This window comes from Neovison vison, chromosome 7 (assembly GCF_020171115.1).
Source record: "Neovison vison isolate M4711 chromosome 7, ASM_NN_V1, whole genome shotgun sequence".
Taxonomy (NCBI): Eukaryota; Metazoa; Chordata; class Mammalia; order Carnivora; family Mustelidae; genus Neogale; species Neogale vison.
In genome coordinates this window covers 16,001,485-16,015,558 of record NC_058097.1, presented here as the reverse complement: position 1 = coordinate 16,015,558, position 14,074 = coordinate 16,001,485, and the positions used below count along the sequence as shown (strand labels likewise).

Sequence of the window (14,074 nt, the reverse complement as noted above, 5' to 3'; positions counted from 1 at the left end):
TAGTTCAAAGCAGAAGCTTCTGGGATGGGAGCATCTTCTCCTGTTCCTCAGAAACTTCTTGGGAAGCCTGACTTCCATGATACAGTCCCATAAACTGAGCAGAGGTGTTGGTAGCTCTGTCATAATCTTGGGCATCTTCTTTTCTTTCTTTCATCTGTGTTTTAAAAATTTCACACGAGTAATGGATACCACATAAGACAGAGACCAAGACCCTGGGTTGATGCTGGGAACGTTGCAGCCTGATGCTTGAGGGAGAGGAGTGGGCTCCTCAATTCTGTGCCCTTTTTAGCTCTTCGTTTCCCTGTAGCTTTTAGAACTAATTATTTTTATTTCTTTAATTTCACCCTGTAATTGTAAAAGAGGGAGGGCCATTCATATCATTTGTTTGGGGGGACAGAAATAGATTTGAAGGCTCAGGAACTTTCTGGGAAAGGTGACCTCTCTTCCATTCACAGCCTTGCCCCTAGTCTTGCCTGTTGTCTGCTTGGACCTAATGGGGCATCCTTCTCAATGCCTCTCAAAGCCTGGAATCACCAGCTAAAGTTGGGTCTGCCCAGACTCCCACCCATAAGCACGTAAGCCCCAGGAGAGGGGAGAGAGCAAAGATTGTCCAGAGGACAGAGACTGTATGCCTGAGCAACCCCCCCCCAAATACTGCCCTGGCTTGCAGTATACACTTAGGTGAAAGCACAAGATGGGCATTGTAAGTACCCGTGGCCCCAGGCATTTATCGCACACGTGCAGCATCGTGGTTTTGCTGGGATGTGAGTTTTAGAACAAAGCTCTGCCTTCATGCAAGGAGAAAGAGATAGGGTGGGCGGCAGATAGGCCCTGTGGTACAGAGCGCTGATCAAAAGGATATGAAGGAAATGCAGCCATCCCACAATAGTCCTGTTTGGATGGAGCTGTTGCAGGACTAGAGACCAGCCTGTGCGGGACTGGGGTGGGGACTGGGCTTGAGAGGTGGCCGGCTGCGCCTCCACTTTGCACACAGCTGGATGCAATTACGCCTCTGGTTTCAGCTGGGCTGCTCCCCCTCCTTGTTGCCACACCGCCCCCTTCTCTCCAGCAAATCAGCCAACCAAAGACAGTGCTGGATCTTGAGTTTGAAATGGTTTATTCTTCCCCCACTCCCCAGTAGGGAAAGATTCTCTTTGTCTTTTTTACCAGTGACAGATGCGAGTGAGCCAGGCTTTCAGCAGTTCAACTTTTCTAACAGGTTGGGAACGGGGGCAGAAATTTGGACCTGGCGCTCAGGAGGAGGGAGCCAGAGGGAAGTGGACATGGACTCAAGATGTTTCAAGCTGATTGTCCTCTTTTCTTTCCTCTCCCCTGGCAGAGAAGAGACAGGACAATGGACGGGTGTATTACGTGAACCATAACACACGCACTACCCAGTGGGAGGACCCTCGGACCCAGGGGTAAGGACTTGGGCCGGGTGGGCCCCATGTTGTTCCAGGCCAAGTGTCTTGGACTGTGTTGGTCCTCTGTGGTCGGGGTTCTGGGATCTTTAGCCACACACAAGTGCCTCAGGATCCTTACCATATAGTTTCTGCCTACTGAGACTTGAACGTGGCTTCTTAAATTGAACTTCCCGAAGGCTGGAGAGTGGCCCGACTGGCGGGTGTTGCTGGTCTCTCTGCCACTTGCGCAGGTTACTAATAGGGTGATTTCAAGAGATTTGAGGGAACCTCTCCAGAAGCTAGTCTAGGATAGGGGCGTGTGGAGTCTCTGGATAGCTGTTTTGCCACTTAGGCCACAGCCGTCCACCCAGAGCTGGTAGATGACCTCTCTCTGCTCCAGAATTGTCCTCATGACTTGGGTGGTACCAGGTGCCTTTCCTCAAGGCCCACTTTCAAGGGCTGTGTGGGGCCTGGGTGAAAGCAGAGAGAAAGCAACACTTTAGGAACCCCAGCCTCATAAGCACTGAGGCCCAGAAGGAGAGCTCGGCTCTTAATTCCTCCCTTCCCGTGCTTCCAGGATGATCCAGGAACCAGCATTGCCCCCAGGGTGGGAGATGAAGTACACCAGTGAAGGGGTACGCTATTTTGTGGACCACAATACACGCACCACCACCTTTAAGGATCCTCGCCCTGGGTTTGAGTCTGGGTAAGGACTTCCCACAGGCCGCATTAGTAGCTGTTCACACAGTCGGGTTTTATCTTTGTCTTGCTCCTCTTACTGCCCTCTGGTGGCTAATTTTGGTGTCACATTAGAGGGGATGGGAGAAGCCGGGGAGGCGGGGAGGAAGGGGGATCCTGTTTATTTGGAATAACACTTGTGGTCTTTCTTTAAAAGCAAGAGGTCTGGCTTTATTTCTGGTTTTTCTTTTTACTCTTCAAATCTGTCTACAGAAATGGCGGTCATTTCCTTTCTTTCATGCCTGCCTTTCTGGTCTTCAACATAGTATCAGCTTTCCTTGGGGCTAACCTTTGCTAATTCTTGAGAAATCACATGGATTCTAGAACATCTTTCCTCTTCCCAGGACGAAGCAAGGTTCCCCTGGTGCCTATGACCGAAGTTTTCGGTGGAAGTATCACCAGTTCCGTTTCCTCTGTCACGTGAGTTCTGGGACCGGACCTCCCCCAGACGGTGGGGTTAATTGAGTTACTTTAGCATGATTTCCTAACCTCGCAGAGATGTTGGGATAACTGCGTCCGAGGTGGGGGCCAGTTACTTGTCCTGCCCGCACCATTGTCTGACATCGTCTCCAGTCACTAGCTCCCATTTCTAGGGTACCAGGTTCTTCGCCGCTGGCCCGGGAGACGGGAAGCCTGTTCATACACACAGGAGACCTGACTAAATAGTGACCACTGAGGTCCTGATTCGGGTGTTTTCTTTTTCTCTTCCTTTTTTAGTCAAATGCCCTCCCCAGCCATGTGAAGATCAGTGTTTCCAGGCAGACGCTGTTTGAGGATTCTTTCCAACAGGTTAGAGCATAATCATGGTGTCTAAGACCCAACAAGCAGAAGGCCCCCTCGCAGCACACCATCTTCTGTCACATGGTCTGTTAAACCCACATGGTAGAGTTTCCAGGGTATGGGCCTTGGTGACAAGTCTCTGTGGAAGAGAAGGACTTAGAATTCCCTGCCCCAGCCCCTGAGCTGCCAAGGAAGCAGGAGTGGCAGGTGGGCCACCATGTTCTGTCTCCCCAGATTATGAACATGAAGCCCTATGACCTCCGCCGCCGGCTCTACATCATCATGCGTGGCGAGGAAGGCCTGGACTATGGAGGCATCGCCAGGTGAGCTCAGCACCCCTAGAAGGCTGGGCCATACCCCATTTCCCCAGCCTATAGAGCTCAGGGCCAGAAAGCTGCCTCCCCCTTGTTCACATTGGTCCCCAGAATTCTCACGCACCTTCAGGAGTGGGCATGGGTATGGCCGGTCCACATGGGTACAGGAGCAGGGTCCTGGGGTCCCCCTTGTGGGCGAGGCATTAACCCTTTAGTTAATGGTCTGTGGAGAGGCTGGGAGCTTCAGAGGGCAGGGCTTAGGACAGTGGTGCAAGAAACTATCTGAACTTGAACCAGTCTGGCTACACCGGTGGATGGGGGTTAAATATTGTTGTCCTATTGTTTCCGTTAAAAATTGACCCTAGGTTCTCTTGTTGAGGCAGCTGGGGCAGGTATATCGCTGATACCTAGTATATTGGCGTGTGCCTGACATAAATTGTGTCACCATCCAGAGGGCCTCAATCAGTGCTCAGCTACACGTCTTGTGCATAGCATCAATAAAGTTAAAATGGCTGACGTAGCCGTAAAAAGAGCCTAAAGCATTGTCTTGCCCTCACCCTAGCCTACCTACAAAAGCTAACAGAGTCTCTGACAAAAAGTTGCGTTGGATCATGGGGCTGACGTCCCTGGCAGGGAGAAGGAGCATCTTGGCCTGCGGCGACTGCTCAGCTCACTGACCTCTCCTGGTGTTGGGGACATCTTCTCTCTCGGTGTTGGGTTCACTTGTTTCTGGTCCTCTGTTTGCTGGTGGTGCTGCCCTCCTTGCTGGCCCCTGTGGATCAATTGCTCTTTTTCTGTGGTGACTATGGTGACCTTCTCTCCAGGCTCTGCTTGGTGGTGTGGCTCCCACCCCGTGTGTGTCTGTCTCTCTGTGTCCTGCCAGTGGTTTTACCCTATGGTAGGTTACGTCATGCTGTTCTACCACAGGGTAGAACCACGGACAGGATACCGAGGCACCCTCTGCATCGAAGGACTCCTCGTCTGCCCGGCCCCAAGCAGCCAGGGACTGGCCCCCTTGGGATGTCCCCCTGCTGGTTTGGCTCAAGCCTGAAAGGACCCTGAATTCTGGCTTGAGGCTTGTTACCTAGGCCACAAAAAGATGTCAAGGCATGGGTGTTGGTTCAGACAAATGCATGGTGATGGGGTTTGGGGTGGGGGGAGGGCAAAGAGATGCCTTTTGTGTAGCTAATGGGAGTTAAAAATCTAGAGGCAGAATGGATTACAGAGTTTTCATGCATCAGGACTTAGGAACGTGTTACTGTGTATTCCTTTCATGCTGCCTACTCAGGTTGCAAATGGGGGGGGGGCTGTTTTCTTCAGCACCTCTGCAAGATTTAGAAAAAGATGTCCTTTCTCAAGACACTTCCATGTTGGGAAATGGTCATGATACTTTGGTTTTATCAGGAAAAAACCAGATTGACTGCTGTATGCAGGAAAATTGTTGTAATAAATGTGCAAGTCTCTGATACTTTAACATAGTGCTCTTGTACAGAGCAGCCTACACAAGTGTACATGGTGGCCTCAGGGTACCACAAGCTCCTTTGCCATCAGCCATACTGGATATCGGATAGAAAGTCCTGGAATACATCGTCGGGGAGCCTGGAGACATGCATGCAGGCTTTCCTGAGCACTATCCGCAAGTGCAGTTGTCCTGATTCACCCTTGCTCACTGACCAGCCGTGAATACAGGTTATACCAGGTGTTCATCCCAGTGGGGCTCGACTCCTGGGAACCGTGTCTGTAAACTCACCGAAGCAGGACAGCAAAAGAGAGTCCCATCTCCAGTGCAGGTGTGCAGGAAGGGATCCATTACTCTTGTTTTTCTCTGTCTTCTCTCACAGGGAGTGGTTTTTCCTCCTGTCCCATGAGGTGCTCAACCCCATGTATTGTTTATTTGAGTATGCCGGGAAGAACAATTACTGCCTGCAGATCAACCCTGCCTCCTCCATCAACCCCGACCACCTCACCTACTTCCGCTTTATTGGCAGATTCATCGCTATGGTAAGACGCATTGCTGTGAGATCTCTAGACAGGGCGGCATGTACCAAGAGCAACCTGCAGTGGATGCCCCAACTTTGAGCTCCACACTCCTCACAGAACACCTAACAGGAAATGCAAAAAGCTGGAGAAAGTTCTGGAGATAGTTCAGAGCTCCCTCAGGGGCATCCCCAGGGGCTTCGAGAGGGTTTTCTTGTGTTGATTTGTGTGGAATTTGTCCGTGATAGCCCAGGGTTTCTGGGCCATGGGCATCACTGAACTTTCAGCATGCACCCTGTCGAGGGTGTTGGCATGACATACGCTGCCGAAATGCTGTCTTTCTTGCAGAGGGGAGGGGAGATGCAGGGCAGGCTACCACCGTTTGTCACAGCCCTTGGGTGAGAGTGTTAGGGAATGTCTGCCTGAGACACTTGGGCCTCTGGAAGGAGATTTGGAATCAACAGTAGCTTAGAAGAGAGTCCTGGTAGACCAGCTGGTCAGGACATAGGAGGCATCATCAGGGACTGGGTGAAGAGTAGGTACCCGTATTTATCTAGAAATAGGGACACAGTGTGACTAGAGGAGGGAGTCATGTCATGTGCATCCTGTCGAGTGTCTCGTGAGGGTAGAGAGCCAGGATTGAGGAAGGGGAGCCCATGGTAGCCACAGTCCTGCCGTATTTGGTAGTTTGAGATGTTTCATTGTTAAGTTTCCTTTGCTTCTTCCTGACTTCCTGAATGCTCTGCCCGCAAGAACCCAAGAGCCATGACTAAATATGTCCCTTCCCCTTGTCTGGAAGTTCTTGGCCAAGGTGCTGGGCTCAGGAAGTGGGCACATTCTTCCCAGGTCTAGAGACCCTGCCTGGCCCAGCAGCCAACAGGACAGACCAGTAAAACCCTAGACTATTACTCACCGCTGGCCCGCCAGCTCTCGCCGTCCACAGCGTCTGCATTATTTTTGGCTGCCTCCGCCGCCCAGCTCGGAGCGTCAGTGAGTCAGGGCTGCCACCTGGCGTTGTGCTGTCCATGAGTGTGGGGCAGTTCTCTGCTGGAGCACATTTAACACTCATATCCCTCCTATTATTACCGCTGCCAGCAGAGATCAGGAAGATGTTCGGGATGCTTTATCTGCTAGTGAGTGGGGACGGGGCTGGCCCTGGGCCACTGACATCTGTCTTCCCTGCAGCTCATGCTGTGCGGCATGCAGGAGATAGACATGAGCTGGTGGGCAAGTGTGCTGGACAGGCACTGGGTTCCTAAGTAGGCTGGTTCTGTTTGCCCCGGTGATCTGCAGGTGTGATGAGAGTCTGTGTCAAGGTCACAACCGCTCCTGGGGAGAAAGGGTAGGTAGCAGTAGTTGGGCTTTGGTGTGGAGCATCCAAGAGCCCGCTTCGGGCAGTGTCCTAAGAAGACCAAAGCCCTTTTCCATGTCTCCTCTTCCTCAGGCTCTGTACCATGGAAAGTTCATTGACACAGGCTTCACCCTCCCTTTCTATAAGCGGATGCTCAACAAGAGACCAACCCTGAAGGACCTGGAATCTATTGACCCAGAATTCTACAACTCTATTGTCTGGATCAAGTGAGTCCTCTCCCCTGTGCTATGCTGGGAGGAGAGGGGTCTCTGGTTGGGGAGCAGGCGCTGCTGGCCTTTGTTTTCTCTGCCAGACTGGCTCTGCGTTCATACGGGCTTTAGAAGTGCTTGTGGAGATGTGCAGCTCCTAGGTTTCCCTGTAGGGCAGCTCCAGAATCCTCTCCATGCCTCAGGGAGAGGTCCCGTGCAGCTGCTCTGGATCAAGGCTGTGAGTCCTGGTATCCCATGAGCACTGAAGTGAGGGACGGAGCAGGATGAGGGGGCCCTTCTAAGGTAGAACTCTTCCCTTTTGGTCTCTTGTGCCGCCAGAGAGAACAACCTGGAAGAGTGCGGTCTAGAGCTGTACTTCATCCAGGACATGGAGATCCTGGGCAAGGTGACAACCCACGAGCTCAAGGAAGGTGGTGAGAGCATCCGAGTGACAGAGGAGAACAAGGACGAGTATATCATGTGAGTCTTAAGTGCTGGAGAGCCAGTGCGGGGGGAGGGGAGCAGAGCCACCCTTGTCTCTGGGATACCCCGCATCCATGCCCCCCACATTTCACCAGGGATCACAGCCTCCCCTTTGGCATCCGCCCCAGGGCCAGCCCGCACACTGGCTCTGGGTGTGTGCCCGGGTCACCTCTCAGCCGATTCCTCACTGCTGTGGGACAGCAGCCTCCTGGCAGGTCCTGAGGTGCACGTAAGCTTTGGGTCTCAGCTCCCCTGACGGCTGGTCTTTGGTTTCAGGCTGCTGACTGACTGGCGTTTCACCCGCGGCGTGGAAGAGCAGACCAAAGCCTTCCTGGACGGCTTCAACGAGGTGGCCCCTCTGGAGTGGTTGCGCTACTTTGACGAGAAGGAGCTGGAGGTGAGAGCTGAGGTCGCTGGGACCCTGAGCCCTGGCCTCTGGGGCATTTGTGCCCTTTGTTGGCAAACTCTGTTTCCAGAGAAGCTCGCCAGTGGAACCTCACACTCCCTCCGGACCGAGGCCGTAGGGTAGATGGTTGTGCTTGGGTTTCTCACACTGTTTCGAGGGGCCCACATTTAACACTCATATCCCTCCTATTATTACCGCTGCCAGCAGAGATCAGGAAGATGTTCGGGATGCTTTATCTGCTAGTGAGCGGGGACGGGGCTGGCCCTGGGCCACTGACATCTGTCTTCCCTGCAGCTCATGCTGTGCGGCATGCAGGAGATAGACATGAGCGACTGGCAGAAGAACACTATTTACCGACACTACACCAAGAACAGCAAGCAGATCCAGTGGTTCTGGCAGGTAGGTCCTGGGGCCCATCCCAGGGAGGTTGGGGTAGGGGTCCAGACAGGCTTTAGCAGTCAGCCTCAGGAAGGAGACCTGATTCGATCTCAGGCTCCAGGTTGCGTGTTGCGTGGTCCACCTCCCTCATCTCTCACGCTCTCCTCACTCTGTGGAAGGAGAAGAGAGACCCAGCCTTGGGACGAACAGAGCTGTTGCAGCTGGACTGTGTCCAGGGCTCTTGACAGGACACGTTGGTGGTTAGCCTTGGTGGGACAGGGGTGAGCCTGCAGGCAGGAAGAAAAGTTCCCATTGGTCGTGTGGTTTCCTTCCAGCCAGGGGACACGGGCCAGCATGTGCTAGTCTCTGGAGAAACTGAATGAGCTGAGTCCTGGATGTAATGAGTTGATTCTTTTGTATGTGTAGTCTTGTTGTCGTTATGAAGTATAGCATACGTGAAGAAGAATAGGTATAAAAACATTCCTTTGTGAAGGCAAAATTCCCACCTCATAAAACTCACCGTGTTCAGCATTTTAAGGTATTACGATTCATTGGCCTTTCGTAGTACAAGGCAGTCATGACCACCGTCTAATTTCAGAACATTTCATCTCCCCCCAAAAACAAACCCCAGTCCCATGAAGCAATCACTCCCATCCTTAGTATATGTGTATTTTTAAAGACTGTATTTATTTATTTGACAGTGAGAGAGGAAACACAAGCATGGGGAGTGGGCGAAGGAGAAGCAGGCTTCCCACCAAGCAGAGAGCCTGATGCAGGGCTCGATCCCAGGTCCCTGGGAAAATGACCTGAGCTGAAGGCAGACACTTAATGACTGAGCCACCCAGGCGCCCCCCCCTCTTTTAAAAAATATTTACTTTTTAATTATTTTTTAAAGATTTTATTTATTTATTTGAGAGAGTGAGCAGAGAGAGAGCACAAGCAGGGGGAGCCGCTAGCAAATGGAGAAGCAGGCTCCCCGTTGTGCAAGGGAGCCCATCCTTAGTATATTTTTAAAAGCAGAACTTGGATGGGAAGAGAAAACCTGGCTCACGGTGCCCCTGAGACCGAGATGTCCCATGGGCTACAGGGACTGGCCTACACACCCCGCCTCTCAGAGGGAGCGGCTTTGGGGTTCCCAAGGTTGGTGGCTGTAACTCCCAACCCAACCCGGGCTTTGTGTTCTCAGCCCTGAAGGGGGTGCCAGCCGACCGGAATCACAGGTTAGGGCGAGGCTCTGGGTCAGGTGGGCGTCCTGGCTTTGCTCTGACTGGCGGAGATCGTCCTAGGTGGTGAAGGAGATGGACAACGAGAAGAGGATCCGACTGCTGCAGTTTGTCACTGGGACTTGCCGCCTGCCTGTTGGCGGATTTGCCGAACTCATTGGTACGTGTTTCCTCCCCGGGCTGGCCCCCTAGGGTGAGCCTGGGGGCCACTCCCAGGGTGCGAGTGAGTGGGCGGGGCCTGAGCCGTCTGTCGCGGGGGTGGGGGGGGTGGGGGGGTGGGAGTCAGAGTCCTGCCCATGGAAGTCCTGTTGCCTATGCTGTGCCTCTTTTGGATAACAGGTAGCAACGGACCACAGAAATTTTGCATCGACAAGGTTGGCAAGGAAACCTGGCTGCCCAGAAGCCACACGTGGTGAGTGTGCTGGTTTTGGTGGGAGGTGGCCACAACTCACAGACCACAGGAGCTCCTGAGGGCAGCCCTTTGGGTGGGGCAGCTTCAGGGACTTTGGCAACATCTGTGTGGCTCTGGGGTTGGAGAGGAGGGGCCTCTGAGCTTCTGGCATTTGCGGCAGCAGTTCTTATCCCTCACCAAACAGTTCCATTCCAGTAGACAAGGAGCTGCTTCCCTGTGTGCCCTCTGCCCAGGCCCCCATTTCCCCGTTTCTCCAGCTGCCCTGCCTTGTCTGCTGAACCTTCCAAGGACCAGGCACAGGAAGCATGAAGGCCTCACACAGCAGAGCTCTCAAGGACTCTGTTCTGGCATCTGGCCACATGGTGGCCGCGTTCACCACGGCCGCGTGAACTACTTTGACCCCACTCTGGCCAGGTTGGGGCAGGGCCGTGGAGCCCTGACCTCCCCGTGCTGACTGTTCTGCTTCTCTCTCTTCACAGTTTCAACCGCCTGGATCTCCCACCATATAAGAGCTACGAACAGCTGAAGGAGAAGCTGCTGTACGCCATCGAGGAGACTGAGGGCTTCGGACAGGAGTAACTGAGGCAGCCCCCTCCCACCCCCCCCCAGCACAACATGTAGTCATGAGTTCTTTCTGCCCCGAGAGGCCGGTGGCCACAGAGCTCCCGGGAGGCCCCCCCAGGTGGTGGCCGTGCGTGGGACCACAGTGTCATCAGGCTGGTGGTAGCAGAGCTCGACCTCAAGAGGCCCTGCCTGTCCCTTCCTTTCTCCTACCCAGTGGTGGCAGTCTGGAATAAAGCCCCCATGTTACCTTTGGCCCCGTCACCCATTGCAAAGTCTGGAGGCCTGACCCTCTCTGTAAGCTCTTCCTCCTTTTCCCCAAGCCCAGTGCTACGTGTGCGTGAGCGCGCAGGGAAGGGTGCTCTGGGCCGAAGAGCTGTGCAGAAGCCCTGGTTCTCACGGGCCGGTTCGGCAGGGAGGAGATGGGCCGCTCACTCGGGGTAGCTCTTCTGGGCTGCGAAAGCCCAGGGTCTTTGCCAGTAAAAGAGGTTCTGTTTTAAATAGAACTTTTCCAGTGATCTGTATAGAACGGAGGTCTGAGGGAGAGAAACTTCCCGCACTGGAGAGAGCTCTGGGTGGAGGCCCGCTGCTGCCTGTCCCGGCAGGACCCAGCCACTGAGGCTGTGCCGCGAGGCCCATCTCTGCACTCGGTGCGGGACGGTTTGTTCTTTCCTGCAAATAAAGGATTGTACCAGCTGCTCGGGTGTCAGGGGGTTGGAAACGACAAACTCCCTCAGACTTTCTTTTCCCTTTTATATCAACCTGAAGCATTTTGTGTGCAGGGTTACTTTGTGTTTTGATGTCGGTATGTTGCTGTCACTCTCTGTCAAGGAGCCGATACACCGGGAGTTGATGGGACCCGGAGGGACCCGACACTATTGGTCCAAGATCTTCTCAAACAGCTGCTCCTCTTAGGAACCCCCTTAGCAGTTCTGTGAGCAAGGCAGGCCCGACCCGGCGGCCCAGCTTCACAGCGGCATAGTCCCCAAGCCCTGACAGAGAGGGGAAGGGATGGCGTTCCAGGTGTCACCCAACCTTGCCGTGTTCCATAGAGAACTCCCTTTCCTAGACGTAGATGTCCAGCACCCCCGAGTGATGGAGCATGTGGGGGCGGGGGGCCCTGTCATTCCCCAGCAGCCCCTGAGGCTACAGGCAGGTCCATTAGTCTCCTGTTGAGAATGCAGTGCGTCCAGCCACCCTAGAGCACATTCATCCTGCCCCGGAGTGAGGCTTTGTCTGCCCACAGAGGTCAGCGGAAGGGCCTCGAGCTGCCGCACACGGTCTGACTCGGTGTCTGGAGCCCCCGCCAGCCTCTCACATGGGCGGTCCGCCATGTATGGAGATGTGCAAAGGCGAATGCGCTCCTCTGGGATACTGGCGCGGTGGCGGTTCCGAGCTCCCTGGTCTAGGCCCCCAGGGCTTTCATGCTGCACACCAGCTGCAGATTAGCTTGAGCCTCCTAGGACCCCAGGCAGGCCCACTAACCGGTCACGGGGCCTTCTTAGGACTGGCTCACATCCCCAGACCCTTGTCCTTCCCTGCCCTGGCCCATGGAGGGACAGCCCGTGTCCAGTTGCGTGTGCTGATTTGAGTGGCTTGGCTCACTGGAGCTCAACCTGTTTTCTTTCCTGGAGTTATTTGCTGTGCTTCCCTGCAGTGTCCCTCTCTCCTGGGAGGTTGGGGTGCAGGCTGCTGTGTGGGGTATGGAAGCCTGAGACTCTTAGGTGTTCCGAGTGTGTTCATGTGTGTGCGTGTGTGTACATACATGTATATAACTGAGGTGTTGTGTAGAGTGTCCTTCGGTGGCTCTGGGTTGGTCAACAGATGGTTTTGTAATGCCTTCCCCCTTGCCTTGGTATTGCCAGTTTCTCGTGCAATAAACAATCAGCAGCTGTGGGCAGCGTTGGTGTGGATGTCTGTAAGATCGCTGTGCTCGGGACAAGAGGTCTCTGGGCCCCCCAGATCCTCCAGGCCCAGACAGGGGTGGAAATTCCATGACCTTGCTGGTGTCAGGAATGTGTGTGTTATTAACTGAGACAGTCACACTTCTTGTGGGCGGCTGAGTCCTTGTGTAGGGATCATGGGGGTGGCCCTTGGTCAGGGTTGGATGTCCTCCCTGCTCCCCCCTCTGCCCCCACCAGGCCAGGGTTTCTGTGAACAGTTGTTGTGGGGCCAGAACATGAACTGTTGTGGCTGCAGGTCCAGTGGGTTTTAGAAACCAGCTTCTGGGGACAGTGTGTGGGCAGTTGTTCATGCGAGAAACATTTACTGAGTCTCACCATGATAGAGGGATGCCATGATCTTGAGCTAATGGTCATACGAGGTCTTGCTCCCCACTTTTTGAACACTTAAGGATTCACATGGGACAGATCACCAGGCTGTTGCGTCTTAAGGCATTTGACATGGAAATGACGTTGATCAAGCCTTGCCCTGATTGTGCCTCTTAAGGGAGGCAGAGATGTTCCGATTGGTTCTTCCCTGGAGTTTGCTCGGGGAGTTCACTGCGCCCCTCCAAAGCCTTTTCCCACTTGACAGAGCAATGCTATTTTGAGAACATTGAAGGAAGTCTACACATACGCAAACATCCCATAACAAATTCAAGTAAGACACAAGTAAGAAACTGTTCTCCCCAGTCTTACCTCAGAAATGACTGCTGTTAAGTTTGCTGCGGCCCTTCCATACTACTCACTGTGCCTACGCAGATCGTATATACATATCGCTTTTAAATATATCAAAAATGGGATCTTATCTATGCTAACCACTTGTCTCATTCAATAAGGTGTTTGGGAAACCTTTCCATCTTCCTCAACATAGGTCTAAATGATTCTTTAACTACTGCCTATAGTTCCTATGGTTCCTATGATATGCCCATCTCCACCCTAAGGGCCATTAGAGTTGTGTCCAACAGTTTGCTCCTGGCTGCACCCCTTTAGCAAATGCCCTTTGGCAGGTCTTGTGCCCTGGTGTTGCTCTTCCAGGAGGGGATAGTCCTGGAAGTTGGAAGTAGTTACCTTCACTTTTACTTAAAAAATTTTAAAAAAGTTTTAAAATTCAAAGATACATAGTGTCTACAGTGAAAGGCTACCACCCACCCTCCCCTTAATCTTGTTCCTCTGATCATCTGCTAGAGGCTAGGATTGCTAGTTTCTTTTGTATCTTTCTGGATACAACTTTAAACCCCCAACAGAGTCTACCCCACGGCCCTCAGAAAGGTTCCTGTGTTCCTAGCCTTAGCAATGGACAGGGTCCCTTGCCACCCCACTTTGAGCAGTGCATCTGAGCTCCCCTGGCCGTCCTTCCAGCTCTCCGTCTGCATTCGCTCTCCTGACTTTGGGGAGCTGTCCTTTTACTTCTACACAAATCCTTTTTTTTTTTCTTTAAACATTGTTTTGTGTAATCACAATGAAATCATCTGTATTTTTTCTAAAGGTTTATTCAAAAAGCTGAAAAGTAAGAAAAAGACATCTATAATACTATGATTATATAAATATATATTGTTTGCTCCAGAATTAATAGTATAATATAATACAGTTTTTTCTTCCTCATCCAGTCTCTCACCCTGGGGTGGGGTGGGGAGGTTCAAAGTACCTCTCTTTGCTTTTCCTACATCCTCCATTTCTTTTTTCCTTATTCTGAAAGGGTTTCAAGCAGAATTAGGCAGGCAGAGAGGCCCCCCTACCCCTACACTCTGTAAGAAGTTCTGATGTAATTAGTCAAAGCTATACGATTATTTTGGAAGTAAAGCGAGCTGATAGGACTTCCTTTGTTGCCAAAGATCTCCTGTGGGTCTCCCAGGTGTCAGTGAGACTTTACATCAGGTGGGATCTCCGTGGATCTGG

General features: G+C 52.8%; 1 protein-coding gene across 1 annotated transcript in view; it reads left to right on the top strand.

Annotated features, from left to right (window-relative positions):
- Positions 1 to 12,135, top strand: part of WWP2 (WW domain containing E3 ubiquitin protein ligase 2) — a 149,389-nt gene extending 137,254 nt beyond the window's left edge. Inside the window, exons 12-24 of the mRNA XM_044255819.1 lie at positions 1,340 to 1,421; positions 1,981 to 2,109; positions 2,486 to 2,561; positions 2,859 to 2,930; positions 3,156 to 3,244; positions 5,077 to 5,236; positions 6,657 to 6,790; positions 7,112 to 7,252; positions 7,532 to 7,652; positions 7,956 to 8,060; positions 9,326 to 9,422; positions 9,602 to 9,674; positions 10,154 to 12,135. Coding sequence (XP_044111754.1) covers positions 1,340 to 1,421; positions 1,981 to 2,109; positions 2,486 to 2,561; positions 2,859 to 2,930; positions 3,156 to 3,244; positions 5,077 to 5,236; positions 6,657 to 6,790; positions 7,112 to 7,252; positions 7,532 to 7,652; positions 7,956 to 8,060; positions 9,326 to 9,422; positions 9,602 to 9,674; positions 10,154 to 10,253 — 1,379 coding nt within the window. The 3' untranslated portion in view covers positions 10,254 to 12,135. The remainder of the gene's footprint in view (positions 1 to 1,339; positions 1,422 to 1,980; positions 2,110 to 2,485; positions 2,562 to 2,858; positions 2,931 to 3,155; positions 3,245 to 5,076; positions 5,237 to 6,656; positions 6,791 to 7,111; positions 7,253 to 7,531; positions 7,653 to 7,955; positions 8,061 to 9,325; positions 9,423 to 9,601; positions 9,675 to 10,153) is intronic.
- Positions 12,136 to 14,074: the final 1,939 nt, after the last annotated feature.